Raw genomic sequence first — 16,299 nt, forward strand, 5'->3', positions numbered from 1 at the left:
AAGGCATAGCAGGCAGCCCATAAACATCTCTCTATTACCAAGTGCTATTGTCTAAAGTTTGTCCATCCCCCCAAAGCTCATGATGACTTTTAATTGCCATTGTGACAGTATTGGGAGGTAGGACCATTAAAAGGCAATTAAGAGGTTCCACCTTCACAAACGGACTAATACCCTTATCTCGTTATCTCTGGAGTAGGTTTGCCCTCTCTTGTGTGCACATGCTCAGACATTTGTGCAAGCAATCTCTCTCTTTGCCCTTCCACCATGTGATGATGCAGCAAGAAGGCCCTTACCAGATGCCGGTACTAAGAAGGAAAAAAAAAAAAAAAAAGCTTTTTATCTGAGGAATATGAGCCCCTTCAAATTATAGGGATGTGAGCCCCTTCAAATTATCAGGCCCAGAGCAGTCATGACTCACTCCCCCTTGAGCTAAACAATTACTTCTTGAAGGCACTTACTAGTGGTCTCTAGACTGATGCCAAGTATTCATAAATGCCATATACTGGACACTGTAACTCATACTCTCACTCTGTAGTTCAACAATGTATAGCCAATCACTGATCATTGCTTTCTCTTAAACCAGTGAGAATTCGGGTCCAACAACTTCCTATCAGCTCACTCCTTGTTCCCTTTGCCTTTCAAAACCTGCCGGTAACCAAGGCCAATGGAGCCTTCCCAAGGCAACTTGGAAGTATGTCCCACACAACTGTCTTTAGTTTGGCTCAAGTAAACGCTTTATTTTTATTTATTTATTTATTTATTTTTGAGAAGGAGTTTCACTTTATTGCCCAGTTTGGAGTGCAGTGGCATAATTTTGGCTCACTGCAACCTCCGCCTCCCAGGTTCAAGCTATTGTCCCACCTCAGCCCTCCGAGTAGCTGGGATTATAAGCATGTGCCACCACACCCAGCTAATTTTTTTTTTTTTTTTTTTTTTTTTAGTAGAAACGAGGTTTCACCATGTTGGCCAGGCTGGTCTCCAACTCCTAACCTCAGGTGATCTGCCTACCTTGGCCTCCCAAAGTGTTGGGATTACAGGCGTGAGCCACAGCACCTGGCCCAAGTAAACTCTTTAAATTACATTTTGTGTCTCAGCTTCTTCCTTTTAGGCCAACAGCACCTAGAACTGGGCATCCTAGCCTCTAAAACTGTGAGCCAAGAAATTTCTTTATTATAAATTGCCCAGTCTCCATGCATGCATATGTTCATTGCAACACTATTCATAATGGCAAAGACATGGAATCAACATAAATGCCCATCAATGATAAACCAGATAAAGAAAATGGGGTACATATACACCATGGAATACTATGCAGCCATAAAAAAGGAGAATGATTATGTTCTTTACAAGAACATGGCTGGAGCTTACTAACACAGGAACGGAACTAACACAGGAACAGAAAACCTTAGCAAACTAACACAGGAACAGAAAACCAAATACTACATGTTCTCACTTATAAGTGGGAGCTAAATGATGAGGACACATGGACACATAGAGGGGAATAACACATGATGGTGCCTATTGGAGGATGGAGGATGGGGGGAAGGAGCAGATCAAGAAAAATAACTAATGGGTACTAGGCTTAATACCTAGGTGATGAAATAACCTGTACAACAAACCCCATGATGCAAGTTTACCTATATAACAAACCAGCACATGTACCCCTGAACTTAAAACAGAGTTAAAATAAACAAATTAATTAATTAATTACCCAGTCTCTGGCATTGTTACAGCAGCACAAAACAGACTAAGGCACCAAGTCACACATGTATAACTTCCCCTTCCTTCCTCTTCCACATTTGCTATATCTACCATGATTCATTTCAAAATTCTTTCTTTTTTCTTTCTTTCTTTCTTCTTGATGCCCTCCCTTGCTATATGGGTATATCTTCAGGAGAGGTGAAGAAAGAAAAGGGAGTTAATAATTAAAATAAAAAAAAAGACAAAAGAACTAGATAAATGGAGCCGGGGGTGGTGGCTCATACCTGTAATCCCCAAAGTTTGGGAGGCCTAGGTAGGCAGATCACTTGAGGCCAGGAGTTCGAGACCATCCTGGCCGACCTGGTGAAACCCCATCTGTACTAAAAATACAAAACTTAGCCAAGTGTGGTGATGCACACCTGTAATCCAAGCTACCCAGGTGGCTGAGGCATGTGAATCACTTGAACCTGGGAGGCAGAGGTTGCAGTGAGCCAAGATCACGCCACTGCACTCCAGCCTGCGCAACAGAGAGAGGTTCTGTCTCAAAAAAAGAAAAAACAAAAATAAAAATTAGAACTAGATAAAGGAAACTTCTACTCATTCTAACTAGTGTCCTGGGGGTACCTACAACATATGCTTATGTCGTAACAGCTGTGTTTGAGAAGAGTAATCTGTAAGGCTGGAGGCTGGGGCAGAAAACTCATTAGGGTCTGAATCATACCTCTGACACCCACTGCCATGTATCTTTGTGCTGCTAGACAGTCCTGCTGGCCATCCCCTCTGGCATGCTATCTTTTGTACAACAAAGCTCCCCTAAGTTGATAGCCCTATATCCAGTTGGCTATGCTTCAAATCCAAATATTTTGAACTCATTCTCACCACACTATTCTCTAATTCCATTCTCTATGTGTTCGATTCCTGGTTTGACACTTACTATGCGTGTCACCTTGGGTAAGTCACTTAGTCACTGATTTTCAGTCTTATCATGTGAAAATAGACTTGAGAATAGTATCTACTCATAGGTTTGTTGTGATAATTACATAATGTATTACATATTAGAGCAGTGATTTTTTTTTTTTTTTTTTTGAGACAGAGTCTCACTTGTTGACCAGGCTGGAGTGCTGTGGCGTGATCTCAGCTCACTGCCACCTTCACCTCCCGGGTTCAAGTGATTCTCGTGCTTCAGCCTCCCTAGTAGCTAGGATTACAGGCGTGTACCGCCACACCCGGCTTTTTTATTTTTAGTAGAGAATAGGGTTTCACCATATTGGCCAGGCTTGTGTCTGATTCTTGACCTCAAGTGATCTGCCCGCCTCAGCCTCCCAAAGTGCTGGGGTTTCAGGTGTGAGCCACTGCACCCAGCCTAGAGCAGTGTTAATTACATGTTTGCTATCACTGTTGTTCCAGTTCTCCTTCCACCCCCACAATATAGGGCCCTGCCCATAATTGAGGACTTCTAACAGAAGTCACATGAAAGGAAGCAGGTAATAGCTCTAATTTCAGTGACATACTAAACTACAAGAACCAAGTAAGTCAAAAGCATAAAAGCTATGACCCATTAAAGCTTTTAGGAAAAAAATGTTATTTTGAGTCCAAGAGAGACTAATAAAATTCTCCAACTCTATATTCTGAAACTTTGAATCAATTTTCTTTCTTTTTTCTTTTTCTTTTTTTTTTTTTTTTGAGAGAGTCTCACTCTGTCACCCAGGCTGGAGTGCAGTGGCATGATCTTGGCTCACTGCAAGCTGTGCCTCCTGGGTTCATGCCATTCTCCTGCCTCAGCCTCCTGAGTAGCTGGGACTACAGGCGCCCGCCACTACGCCCAGCTAATTCTTTTTGTATTTTTAGTAGAGACGGGGTTACACCGTGTTAGCCAGGATGGTCTCGATCTCCTGACCTCGTGATCCGCCCACCTCAGCCTCCCAAAGTGCTGGGATTACAGGTGTGAGCCACCGTGCCTGGCCACTTTGAATCAATTTTCTAAGAGATCTAATTTTTTTTTCCTAAGGGATCTAATTCCTCATGACATCAAACAAAAATGCAAAATAGGAACATGTATAATAAATTAAAGTTTTAAGATTAATTAATTAATGTTGGGGGGTGGTTTTGAGACAGGGTCTTGTCCAGGCTAGAGCGTAGTAGTATGATCTCAGCTCACTGCAGCCTTGACCTTCTGGGCTCAAGCAGTCCTCCCACATGAGCCTCCCAAGTAGCTGGGAACACAGGTACACACCACCATGCTTAGCTTTTTTTTTTTTTTTTTGTAGAAATGGGGTTTGGCCATGTTGCTCAGGTTGGTCTCGAACTTCTGAGCTCAAGCAATCTGCCTGCCTTGGCCTCCCAAAGTGCTGAGATTACAGGCATGAGCCACTGTGCCCGGCCTTATTTTTATTTTTTTAAGACAGGGTCTTGCTCTATCACCCAGGCTAGAATGCAGTGGCGTGACCTTGGCTCACAGTCGCCTCAATCTCCTGGGCTCAAGCAATCCTCCCACCTCAGCCTCCCAAGTAGCTGGGACTACAGATGCACGCCACCATGCCCAGCTAGGTTTTTTTTTGTTTATTTTTTGTAGAGATGGTCTCACTATGTTGGCCAGGCTGGTCTCGAACTCCTGGGCTAAATAGATCCTCCTTCCTCAGCCTCCCAAAGTGCTAGGATTACAGGCGTCAGCCACCACACCCAGCCAAATTGAAGCTTTTGACAAATGTTATGTCTTATCCACCAGAGTAAAAATGGCTATGCACTCTAATTATTTATTTACAAATCTTCATTCTAAAGAAGAAAACACACCTTATCATTGAAGAATATATCTAAGATTGACAGTCCACAATTACTTCGGTCCTCATCATCAGCAACTTCATATTCTGCCTGATTGGAGAGATGGAAGACAAGAAAAAGAGAGGTTACGCTGGCGCCACACGTGTGGCAATGCATACCTGCCAGCCACTCAGGACACTGAGGTTGGGAGGATCACTTGAGTTCAGGAGTTCGAGGCAAACCTGGGCAACATAGCGAGATCCCATCTCTTAAAAAAAGAGAAAGTTAGTTAAGCGTCTTCACTAGTAATGTTTCATTACATTTCAGATTCTTTGGTTTGATATCCTCAGAGCCACAGACCAACTCTACTGATCAAGCAGCTACAGCTCTTCTTTGGGAAAGTCAAGTGTATGAGGGGGAAGAAGTCAGTGTTTTAAAGAGGTTAATGAAGTTTTAGAGCAATGCTTCCCATAATAACTCTGTATATTACACTGCATCCATTAAAGATATCTAAAAGCCAGGCACAGTGGCTCACGCCTGTAATCCCAGCACTTTCGGAAGCCGAGACAGGCAGATCATCTGAGGCTGGGAGTTGGAGAACAGTCTGGCCAACATAGTGAAACCCCGTCTCTACTAAAAATACAAAAATTAGCTAGGTGTGGTGGTGGGCACCTGTAATCCCAGATACTCAAGAGGCCGAGGCAGGAAGAATCGCCTGAACCCAGGAGGTGGAGGTTGCAGTGAGCTGAGATCATGCTACTACACTCCAACCTGGGCGACAGAGCGAGACTCAGTCTCAAAAACAAACAAACAAACAAACTTCAGCGCTGGGAGTTCTGGAGACTGTGTGGTATGCAATTCATGGAAGAGAAAGCAAGTTTGATCCTGCGACGGTCCTTCACTATGCCAACCGGGCAGGCTATGAGCCCCAATTAGTCAATCAAACACAAATCCAGGTGCTGCTGGGAAGATACTTGTACATGCGATTAAAATCTATAATCAGTTGGCTTCAAGGGAAGGAGATTATGCCAGATAATCCAGGTGGCTCTCACCTAATCAGTTGAAAGGTGCTAAGAACAGAGACGAATCTTCCTGGAGGAAGAAGTTTTGCCTGGGTACAGCAGCTTCAGCCCATTTCTGGAGAGTCCTACCATGCCCCTCCTGACGGTCCGTCCTACACATTTCAGACTTTCCTCACCAGACCCCACAGTTATGTAAGCCAATTCCTTGCAATACATCTCTTAATATCTCCTCCTGTGGGTTCTGGTTTTCTGGTTGAATCCTGACTGATACAGATGCCATTCATTCATTTAATGAGCAAGAAACAGGGCAAACAACCACGCCAGGTGCCATGAGGGCGACATGAGTAAGACACAGTCCCTTCACCTGAGAAGCTCAAAGAGCCTGTCATCACCTGTCACCAGGATAGTCGAAGCAGTAAGCGTGACAAAATGGCACAGACATTTCTGAACCTACACAACTGCCATCGAAAAAACAAAAACATAACCTGTAACCGCAGTCACACAGCTGTCACCGCACAACTACAGGTATCACGACAATATCAGAAGACTGCAACCTAAAATAGAGTTTCAACAATGCAGTTTAGCTATTTTAACATAAGGAAGAAGAGTAGGTCCCTAAATTCTTAAAATACAGCGGCTTGGCAAACATTACCCACTACATGAAAACCTATACCCTGGGTTCCATCCCCCAACTGAGTAGGCATGGCCCAGCACGTTGGAACTCTGTCTTCAAAAAGAACTGGCCAGGTGCAATGGCTCATGCCTGTAATCCCAGCACTTTGGGAGGCTGAGGTGGGCAGATCACCTGAGGTCAGGAGTTGGAGACTAGCCTGGCCAACATGCGGAAACCCCGTCTCTACTAAAAATACAAAAATTAGTTGGGTGTGGTGGCACATGCCTGTAGTCCTAGCTACTTAGGAGGCTGAGGCAAGAGAATCGCTTGAACCTGGAAGGCGGGGGTTGCAGTGAGCTGCGATCACGCCACTGCACTCCAGCCTGGAGGACAAGAGCAAACCTCTGTCTCAAAAAAAAAAAAAAAAAAGGAAGAAGAAAAATCACCTTATTCTAGCAATAGTGCTAGAAAGGAAAGGACTGGAAGAGATCTGGGGGAAGGAAGCAAACAACAAAACAGCCGCAAATGTTTTTCTGAAAATAATACATTATAAATAAATATATATACATTTAAAAGTTTTAAAAAAGCTGTGTTAGAGGAAAATCAAATCCAAACTCAATGATGTAAGACATATAATACATGTCTGCATATAATAAGCACTCAATACATATTTGCTGACAACAATTAGGACAGGCCAAAGTAGAGAGAGGAAGGGTCATAACCCTGGTACAAAAGAGAGAGAGCTTTTCTGCTAAATTCCACCAATTTTTGATTGGTCACTTGCTTCTGAATTTCATAGTTTTGAAATTGTAGGCTTGCCAATGGTACCCATAAAGATTTAGAAACATAAAGTTTCTTTACCTATAAGGAAATCACAGTAAATCTCAAACAGGATACATGAGAATGTTGGAAACTTTATTGAGCATAGTAAATTCCATCCAAAGTGATCATTCTTCTTACACAAACTTTATCCCTTCCATATGCTTCTGGGTTAAAACGTTTTTAAGTTAAGAGCATTGGCCAGTTGAGTGCAGAAAGGAAACTTTTCAGGTGGCCAAACAAGCATTATCATCTTAGGGCCAGGCGCAGTGGCTCATGCCTGTAATCCCAGCACTTTGGGAGGCCAAGGCAGGCGGATCACAAAGCGGAGGCAGGAGAATTGCTTGAACCCGGGAGGCAGAGGTTGCAGTAAGCCAAGATCACACCACTGCACTCCAGCCTGGGCGACAGAGAGACTCCATCGCAAAAAATAAAAATAAAAATAAAAACAGCATTATCATCTTAATTAGTCTGTCGTCTTCATACAATTAAAGCCTCAAGTTTCAAAGTCATTCAGTGACTACATGTGATTCTCCAAAACTTGAGATGTAATTCTACACGAAATACCACTTTAGACTAAAGGGATTTCTGTCTTAAGAAGACAGTATGGCACCAAGACAACTAGTCCCTCCACTCCCACATCATTGCCCAGGTCTAGTTTTTACATTTTCCTTTTTTTTTTTTTTTTGAGACAGAGTCTCGCTCTGTCATCCAGGCTGGAGTGCAGTGGCGCAATCTCGGCTCACTGCAACCTCCGCCTCCTGGTTCAAGTGATTCCCCTGCCTCAGCCTCCCAAGTAGCTGGGACTACAGGCGCCCGCCTCCACGCCTGGCTAATTTTTTTTATTTTAGTAGAGAAGGGGTTTCACTATGTTGGTCAGATGGTCTTGATCTCCTGACCTCGTGATCCACCCACCTCAGCCTCCCAAAGTGCTGGGATTACAGGCGTGAGCCACCACGCCCAGCCAGTTTTTACATTTTCAAAAGCACAAGATTGGGTGGGTTGCTCAGTATGGAGATAAACTGCTTACCACTGCATCCAAGAATTCAATGTGCCTCTTTAGAGCGGGTTTGGTGTCACAGAACTGCCTGAAGAGAAGTCTTCCTATTGGTTGCCTGTCACAAAGACTGCTATATTCCTTTTCTGGGTGAAGAAAAGGGATAAGAAGCAAACAAATATAATCATCACAATCCACCACATGCTGTTCTAAGCCTGTTTTCACTTGATAAAATAAAAGTCAAAAACACTATTTGCAGTATTATTTTCTTCTTTTTTGTTGTTGTTTTTTCGTTTTTTTTTTTGTTTTTGAAACAGAGTCTCCTTCCTCTGTTGCCCAGGCTGGAACGCAGTGGTACAATCTCACTCACTGCAACCTCTGCCTCCTGGGTCCAGGCGATTCTCCTGCTTATCTGTTAAGCATCTAATATCTAGAATATATAAAGAAATCTTATAAGAAATCTTATACCTCAACAACAAAAAGACAATTCAATTTTTAAAATGGATAAAAGATGTCCATTTCTCTAAAGGTTTACAAATGGCCCGTAAGCACATGAAAATATGCTCAACATCATTAATCATTAGAGAAATGCAAATCAAAACACAATAAGATACTTCACACCCACTACGATTAGAGAAAATGGAAAATAAAGAGGAAAATAAAAAGCGCTGGGAAGGATGTGAAGCAACTGATCACATGCTGGTGGGAATGTAACACGGGGCAGCAGTTTGGAAGAAGAGTCTGGTATTCCTCAAAAAGTTAAACACAGAACTACCATATGATTCTACTTCTTTTTTTTTTTTTTTTTTTGTCATCCAGGCTGGAGTGCAGGGGCATAATCCCAGCTCGCTGCAACCTCCCCCTCCCGGGTTCAAGCAATTCTCATGCCTCAGTCGCCCGAGTACCTTGGATTACAGGCGCATGCCTCCATGCCCAGGCAATTTTTGTATTTTTAGTAAAGATGTGATTTCACTATGTTGGCCAGGCTGGTTTCGAACTCCTGACCTCAGATGATCCACCTGCTTTGGCTTTCCAAAATGCTGGGATTACAGGCATGAGCCATCATGCCTGGCCCAATTTTTGTAATTTTAGTAGAAACAGGATTTCACCATGTTGGCCAGGCTAGTCTCAAACTCCTGACCTCAAGTGATCCGCCTGCCTTGGCCTCCCAAATTGCTGGGATTATAGGCGTGAGCCACCGTGCCCGGCCAACAATTCTGCTTCTGAATACATACACAAAACAAGTAAAAGCAGGGACTCAAACAGATATTTGCACACCAACGTTCCTAGTAACGCTATTCACACAGCCAAAAACTTGGAACACCCAATGTCCATCAACAGATGAACAGATAAGCAAAATGTGGTATATCCATGCAATATCCAACTCAATGCCACTGAACTGTACACTTAAAACAGTAATTTTTGTTATGTATATTTTATCATGATTTTTAAAAGCCTAGTACATGAATATTCATAGTAGCATTATTCATAATAGACAAGAGTAGAAAACAACTCAAATGTCTCTCAACTGATGAATGGCTAAATAAAATGTGGTATATCCATATAATGGAATATTATTCACCAACAAAAAAAGAATGAAGTACTTTAACATTATGCTACGTAAAAGACCACGTAGTATATGATTCCCCTTTATATGAAATGTTCAGAACAGGCAAAGACATAGACAGAAAGTGGATTTGTGGTTGTCTAGCTCTGGAGGGAGCAGGATGGAGTGAGGAGTGGCTACCAATGGGTGTGGTGTTTCTTTTTTGGGGTGCTGAAAATGCTGTCAAATTGATTGTGGTCATTTCACAACTCAATATATTAAAAACTACTGAACTATATACTTTAAATGGATAAGTTGTATGTCATATGAATTATATCTTCAAGAAGCAGTTATTTTAAAAACTCGGTGGAGTTAAAACAATGGTGGAGTTAAAACAATGAAGGAAATACTAGCTCCTTTATACCACCAGAAACTAATCTTGATAAATAAAATACTTCATCTTTCTTTAAGAGGAACTACAAGACTACTAAAGGAAAGATGGATTGGTTTGTAAAAATCATCTTGGAATAAATGTGTCCTTCCTACAGATAACACAAAGCTCAGAATCTAAGAAGGAAAATACTGATACATTTGTCTCCATGAAATATTAAAACCTCTGTATGAAAAAAAGACACTGTACGCCAAAGGGAAAAAAGCAAAATTATAAATATATTCACATTGGATATAAAAGGATAACTCCTTTTATATATAAACAGATTTTATAAATGAATTAGAAAAGAAAAAGGAGGCTGGGCGTGGTGGCTCACGCCTATAATCTCAGCACTTTGGGAGGCCGAGGCGGGCAGATCACCTGAGGTCAGGGGTTCGAGACCAGCCTGGCCAACATGGGGAAACCCCGTCTCTATTAAAAATAAAAAAATTAGCCAGGTGTGGTGGTATGTGCCTGTAATCCCAGGTACTCCGGAGGCTGAGACAGGAGAACCTCTTGAACCGGGAGGTGGAAGCTACAGTGAACTGAGACCTCGCCACTGCACTCCAGCCTGGAGTGCTGAGACTCTGTCTCCAAAAAAAAAAAAAGAAAAAGAAAAGAAAAGAAAGAAAGAAAAGAGGAAGGAAAAACTGAAAAAATCCAATGGAAATGTTCTACCCCATCCATAAGAAACCATTTTTCAAATAACAGTTTAGTAAATATTAAAAATACTGATAACAACCAGTATTAGCAAAAGCATGACAAAGAAAGCTTGCCACATACTGTTGGCAGAATGGTAAACTGATACAATCTTTTGGCAGGGTTGATTCAGCAACATCAGAAGTTTAAATGCATGTACCCTTTGAACTGAATCCCAGCACTCTGGGAGGCCAAGACGGGTGGATCACGAGGTCAAGAGATCGAGACCATCCTGGCTAACACGGTGAAACCCCGTTTCTACTAAAAAATACAAAAAAAAAACTGGCCGGGCGAGGTGGCGGGCGCCTGTAGTCCCAGCTACTCTGGAGGCTGAGGCAGGAGAATGGCGTAAACCCAGGAGGCGGAACTTGTAGTGAGCTGAGATCCAGCCACTGCACTTCAGCCTGGGCGACAGAGCAAGACTCCATCTCAAAAAAAAAAAAAAAAAAAAGAAAACAGTCTGGAAGGCTACTAAACAACACTTAACAGTGTTTCTTCTGGAGACAATAATTGACTGGGTTGTGGGAAGAGGAATTTTTACTTTTTCTTCAGTTATGTATAGAACAATGAGTATACATATTAATTTTAAAAAATGTTTTTAATGTGGGCCAGGCACAGTGGCTCAGGCCTGTAATCCCAATACTTTGGGAGGTCGGTGGGGGCAGATTGCTTGAGCTCAGGAGTTTAAGACCAGTCTGGGCAACATGGTGAGACCCTACCTCTCCAAAAAAAAAAAAAGTTCTTAATGAAAAAAACCAACAGCCAACTTTATAACTGCAGATCAGAAAATCTAAAGGTTTGTTTTTCTTTCCTGAGAGGAGTAATGAAGATATAAGGAGAATTTATCATAAAACATTTAAAACAAATACGGAATACATTATTCCATATTTGTTTCCAATATTCTCAAGAAAGAATAACATCTAACGAATAGTATAATGCCAGATGTACCATTCAGGCATAAGTAGGCACTATTTACTCACCAATGGAATGTCTCAGCTCACTGCACTGGCTGACAGGAGGCAGCGTCAGTATCTCCCTCCATTTTTTACTACGACCACTTTTTTTACCATATCCTCCTGAATTTGGGAGAAAAAGGCAATTTTTTTTAAGTCAGAAATATCCAAGTATAACAACTACTTCCACTAATATATATATCTTATCATTTCTGTTTGAGCAGTCTGGGTACCTATGATGAGTAAAAATACATGCTTATAATGATTTGTCTTATCTGGAAAGCTGCTTGATGAAGTATAAAATTCCCAGGTGATGCAATCTGTCACTGGATCTGCCATTTAGAAGCCACGGTGAGCCTCAGTTTCCAAATCTGTAAACCAGATCTAACATGACATATTGCTCAGGGCTGCTTACAAATATTTATCAAAGAAATATTTACTGAGCATCTACTATGTACCAAACACCTTCAAAGCACTGGGAATACGACAGTAAGAAAGACCAAGTCCCTCCCTCGCGTTCTTAGTGAGGGAGTGATATGGTTTGGCTCTGTGTCCCCACCCAAATCTCATCTCAAATTATAATACCCACATGTCGAGGGAGGGACCTGGTGGGAGTCCTGTGATTGGATTGTGGGGACGGATTCCCCATGCTGTTCCCATGATAATGAGGGAGATATCACGAGATCTGATGGTTTCCCCTGTGCTCTCTCTCTCCTGCCACCATGTAAGACATGCTTTGCTTCCCCTTTGCTTTCTACCATGACTGTAAGTTTCCTGGGGCCTCTCCAGCCACGCAGAACTGTGAATCGATTAAACCTCTTTTGTTTATAAATTACCCAGTCTCAGGTAGTATCTTCAGAGTAGTGTGAAAATGGACTAATACAGGGAGAGAGATGCACACATCAGATAATAAGAGATCAGAAAAAAATAGCTAATCGTATAGTGATAAATATGAAATGAAATCAAGCAGGGTAAAGGTGGAAGGTGCTGTTTTGACTAAGGTAGGATCAGAGAAGACCTCTCTACCAGGGTCACATTTAGGCAGAGGCCTGAAGGATGTGAGGGACAGAGTCTTGGCAAGTGCTGGGAGAAGAGCATCCCATGGTGAAACAAGAATGGTGGAAAAAGCTACACTGTAATACTCCAGAAAGATCTTTTAAACAAGCACCATTTTTTTCTTTAATGTAACTCAGAGAAATGAGCATCTTCAATCTCAAGCCTTCCGGGCAGCTAAAATTTTATTCAATTTTATCCAGGAGAATATAATGGCTTAGGCTGGGTAACTAAGACTCCATGACCATTTGGAAGAATTGGGAAACCAGGGGGAAAGTCACGTTTCCTTGGGAGACGATGAGCTCTGTCTTAAATGCAGTGAGTGTGGAAAATTGTAAGAGATAGACATTTGGAAGATGGGTAGACTGGGGTGAGCTCAGAAGAGGCTCAGCTAGAGATACAGACTTGATATCTGCAAAAAAGATAACCATCAAAGACGCAAGAGCTTCTTCCTCAGCCTTAGTTTTGCTCTTCTACTTCCCTGACTCAGTATCTCAACTGAGATCATGAGCTCTGGACTCATGTCCCACACCACAAGATGTCCAGAGCACCTGGCGCTCAACATGTTCACCTTAGACTCATTATCTTCCCCCTCAGATCGAGTCCACATTTTTTCTTTTCGTTAATATTTGTTTATTTAATAAACATGTAACAACCACCTGCCAATGCCAGAGAATATGCTAAGTGCTGCATCAGTGACAGCCATGTCCCATGTCCCTGAAGGGTGGGGAAAGGGGAACCTGTTCCTCCTGTCCCTTCACAGAGAACACAGAAACTCATTCCAGAGAAGCAGCAGGCACTGAAAAAAGGCTATCATCTTTGGTTATGGATTATTTTTTTCAGGGCTATTGCTGGTTCTCCCTTCAGTTGAAGTAAGAACTGTTCTTTGGGATACGCCATTTTTATCTGACCTCTTAAAGGAGTACAGAGCTGAGCTGTCACTTGCCTGATGCAGTATTTTGCCCTCTAGATTCCACAAGTGGACAACAAGCATGATCTACAAGTGCTCCGAGACATGGCTTACGTCTTCAGTGGTGCTTCCGTGCCCAAACTGCTGAATCATTGAGCAGAGAATAAGTCCCTCTTGGTCGTATTCATATTTCACTATCTCTGCTTTCTCTGGGTCCCTGGACTCTCCCAACTTTATACTACTCAAGTAACTAGCAAGAAACATGGCAGCCTGGCTGCTATGTCCTTCCTTTCCTAAGCTTGACACTGTCTGTAGGCTTAGAACCAGTGCTTCCACCTTCTCAGGAGCCAAGCAGCAAGGCAGGCAGGGCCTGGATGAGGTGGTGCTGGCAGCAGTAGCCAGTGCCAGTGTGAGCCAGGAACAGGTGGGAGCCCCACCCCCTTTCAGGTTGGTGGGGCGGGAGCCCCACACTACTGGAAGCAGCTGCAGCCACCCGGCCTGCTGACCTAGGCATCCCTGTGCTCTCAGGGGCCCAGGAAGCTCCCCTGCTCCCACAGGCCCGGAAGTGCCTGCTCCCACTGACTGGCCTCTCACTGCTCCTGGCACCTGCTCTGATTTTGGATCAAAGTTGTGGCTGAGCCCAGGCACTGTCACGACTCAGCCAGGTGTGTGCACACTAGGGGTGGTGCTGACACACCAGCCACCTGCCGCCTCAGCCCCCTCCAGACTTTGGACACCAATGAGCATGGCAGAGAGGCCAAGGCATGGCTTAGTTCAGCTCAAGGCAGGTCTGCAGGCACCCCTTGGCACAAACAGCCTGGGCACCGTGAACAAGGGCAGGAAGCAGACAGGCTCCTGGGTGGGAAGGGGCAGGGTCCCCAGTGAAACCTCACTTTCAAGCCAGGGATAGACTGAAGCCTGGGGGCTGGGCTGCCAGTTCTGCAGGCTGGAGTGAGAACTTACGGTGGTTTTTCTGGGCCCGCCCATGGACCAATCAGCATGCACTTCCTCCCCTCTGAAGCTCATAAAAACCCCCGACTCAGCCAGACTCAGGCAGAAAACAGGACAACCTGCCTGCAGAGAGGTGCTACACACTGTGGGTCTCCTCTCCACTGAGGGCTGTACACTCATCAGGACGACCTGCCTGCAGAAAGGAGCTACCCACTCCAGGTCTCCTCTCCTCTGAGGGCTGCACAGATGATGGGATGATCTGCCTGCAGAAAGGAGCTACCCATTCTGGGTCTCCTGAGAGCTGTACTGTCATCTGTCACTCAGCAAAGCACCTCTTCTCCTTGCTTGCCCTCCAGTTGTCTGTGTACCTCATTCTTCCTGGACATGGGACAAGAACTTGGGACCCACTGAATGGCGGGACTGAAAGAGGTGTAACACAAACAGGCTGAAGCACATCCCCCAACTCACCATGTTGTGGGTGATGAGGAGAGAAGAGAGAAGAGTTGCGGCCCCTTGGGGAGCCCAGATTTAGGAGTTCTCCAAGCCAAAGCTGTGATACCCTCTTTGAAGCTCTGTGGTTCCTGGAGCCTCCAAGCTTCTGGATGTCACCATGTTCCGTGGTGCCCACAGTGGAAGCTGCTTGCAGTATGCTTGGTCTAGCCACAGCAGGTAGCCAGGGCCCGTGCCGGTGCCTGGAGCTGCCCACCCTGCCATAGCTGGCATGCCTGGCTGTGCCCAGTGGCTGGACCCCGCACTCATTTGCTCATGCAACCCTTGCCGCTCTGCACCTGGCTTGCCCTTGGCAGGCATGGAATCTGGACCAGTAGTCAAAGACAAGCACAGCCTACCAGGCCAAGTGGGCAGAAGGAGCCCAGTGGGCCCAAGCAAAACTCAGGCAAAGCTGCCACTGGCCACAGAAGTTTCCAGCTGGTGAAGTGACACCCTGAGGATCCTGTGACAGTGGCACAGCTGCTCAGCCCCAGTGGGTTTGTGTTCATGGGTGTGTGGCACTGATGGTGGGGTAGGGTGGCAACAAGAGGTAGGCCGGATGCATCACCCAGGACTAGCACATCAGGCAAGAGGTGAGCTGTTCTGCTCCTCACAGATGGGCCCAAGGAAGACAAGGCTTCCAATGAGTCCCCGTGCCTCATCTTGGTGGTGTTCTGGGGTATTTGCACATGGAGATCTCAGCATCTAGTAGGCTTGCTGTGGAGATTACATAGGGTAACTTGTAGAGAAAGCTACCAGGCCCATGAGGAGGGTTCGGTGTTCCTTCCCTTCCCCTTTAGGGTATGGTTTTCTGCATCCACAGAAGATTCCCACTGAAGACTGGTTCCCAGGTTCCCTTCTTGGATGAAGAGGGAAACAAGTCAAGGTGTTAGGCTTTCCTCTTCATCCTGGCTCTGCCACCCTCAGCCAGCTCCAGGCAGTGAAGGCTCCAGGGAGGCTGGGTGGCCATGGCAGCCCCAGTCATCTTTCCATACTGTGAATCCTGGCTAACAAACTATTCAGAAGACATCTGCTGTCCCTGTCCTGTGTGCCAGGCACTGGAGGGTCAGGCAGCTGGTCATAACAGGATGAAAGCACTCTTGTCAGACCCAAACAAACTTGGAGCAGGGAAGGCACAAAAAAGGGCTCTTGCTTGCATGTCTGAGATAAGAATCATCAGGAGGAATTTCTAAAATAACCCCACAAGAAATTCTTTCACATCCTTCCTGCATCTCATGCTTTTCAGGACCTACATTTGGCACATATGCAGATATTTCTGAGACCAGGTTTACCACTAGACTGTTTTTTTTCTTTCTTGAGATAGAGTCTTGCTCTGTCACCCAGGCTAGAATGCAGAAT

General features: G+C 44.4%; 1 protein-coding gene across 4 annotated transcripts in view; it reads right to left on the reverse strand.

Annotated features, from left to right (window-relative positions):
* Positions 1–16,299, reverse strand: part of GRK4 (G protein-coupled receptor kinase 4) — a 74,870-nt gene that overhangs the window by 43,441 nt on the left and 15,130 nt on the right. For 3 of the 4 annotated variants that reach the window (XM_031935375.1, XM_023206820.2, XM_023206819.2), the window contains 3 exons: positions 11,565–11,660; positions 7,943–8,055; positions 4,492–4,569 (listed from right to left, as the gene is read on the reverse strand). In XM_031935375.1, the coding sequence (XP_031791235.1) occupies positions 4,492–4,569; positions 7,943–8,055; positions 11,565–11,660 (287 nt within the window). The remainder of the gene's footprint in view (positions 1–4,491; positions 4,570–7,942; positions 8,056–11,564; positions 11,661–16,299) is intronic. The other variant, XM_023206821.2, reaches the window with a different exon arrangement.

This window comes from Piliocolobus tephrosceles, chromosome 3, assembly GCF_002776525.5.
Source record: "Piliocolobus tephrosceles isolate RC106 chromosome 3, ASM277652v3, whole genome shotgun sequence".
In the NCBI taxonomy this organism is placed as follows: Eukaryota; Metazoa; Chordata; class Mammalia; order Primates; family Cercopithecidae; genus Piliocolobus; species Piliocolobus tephrosceles.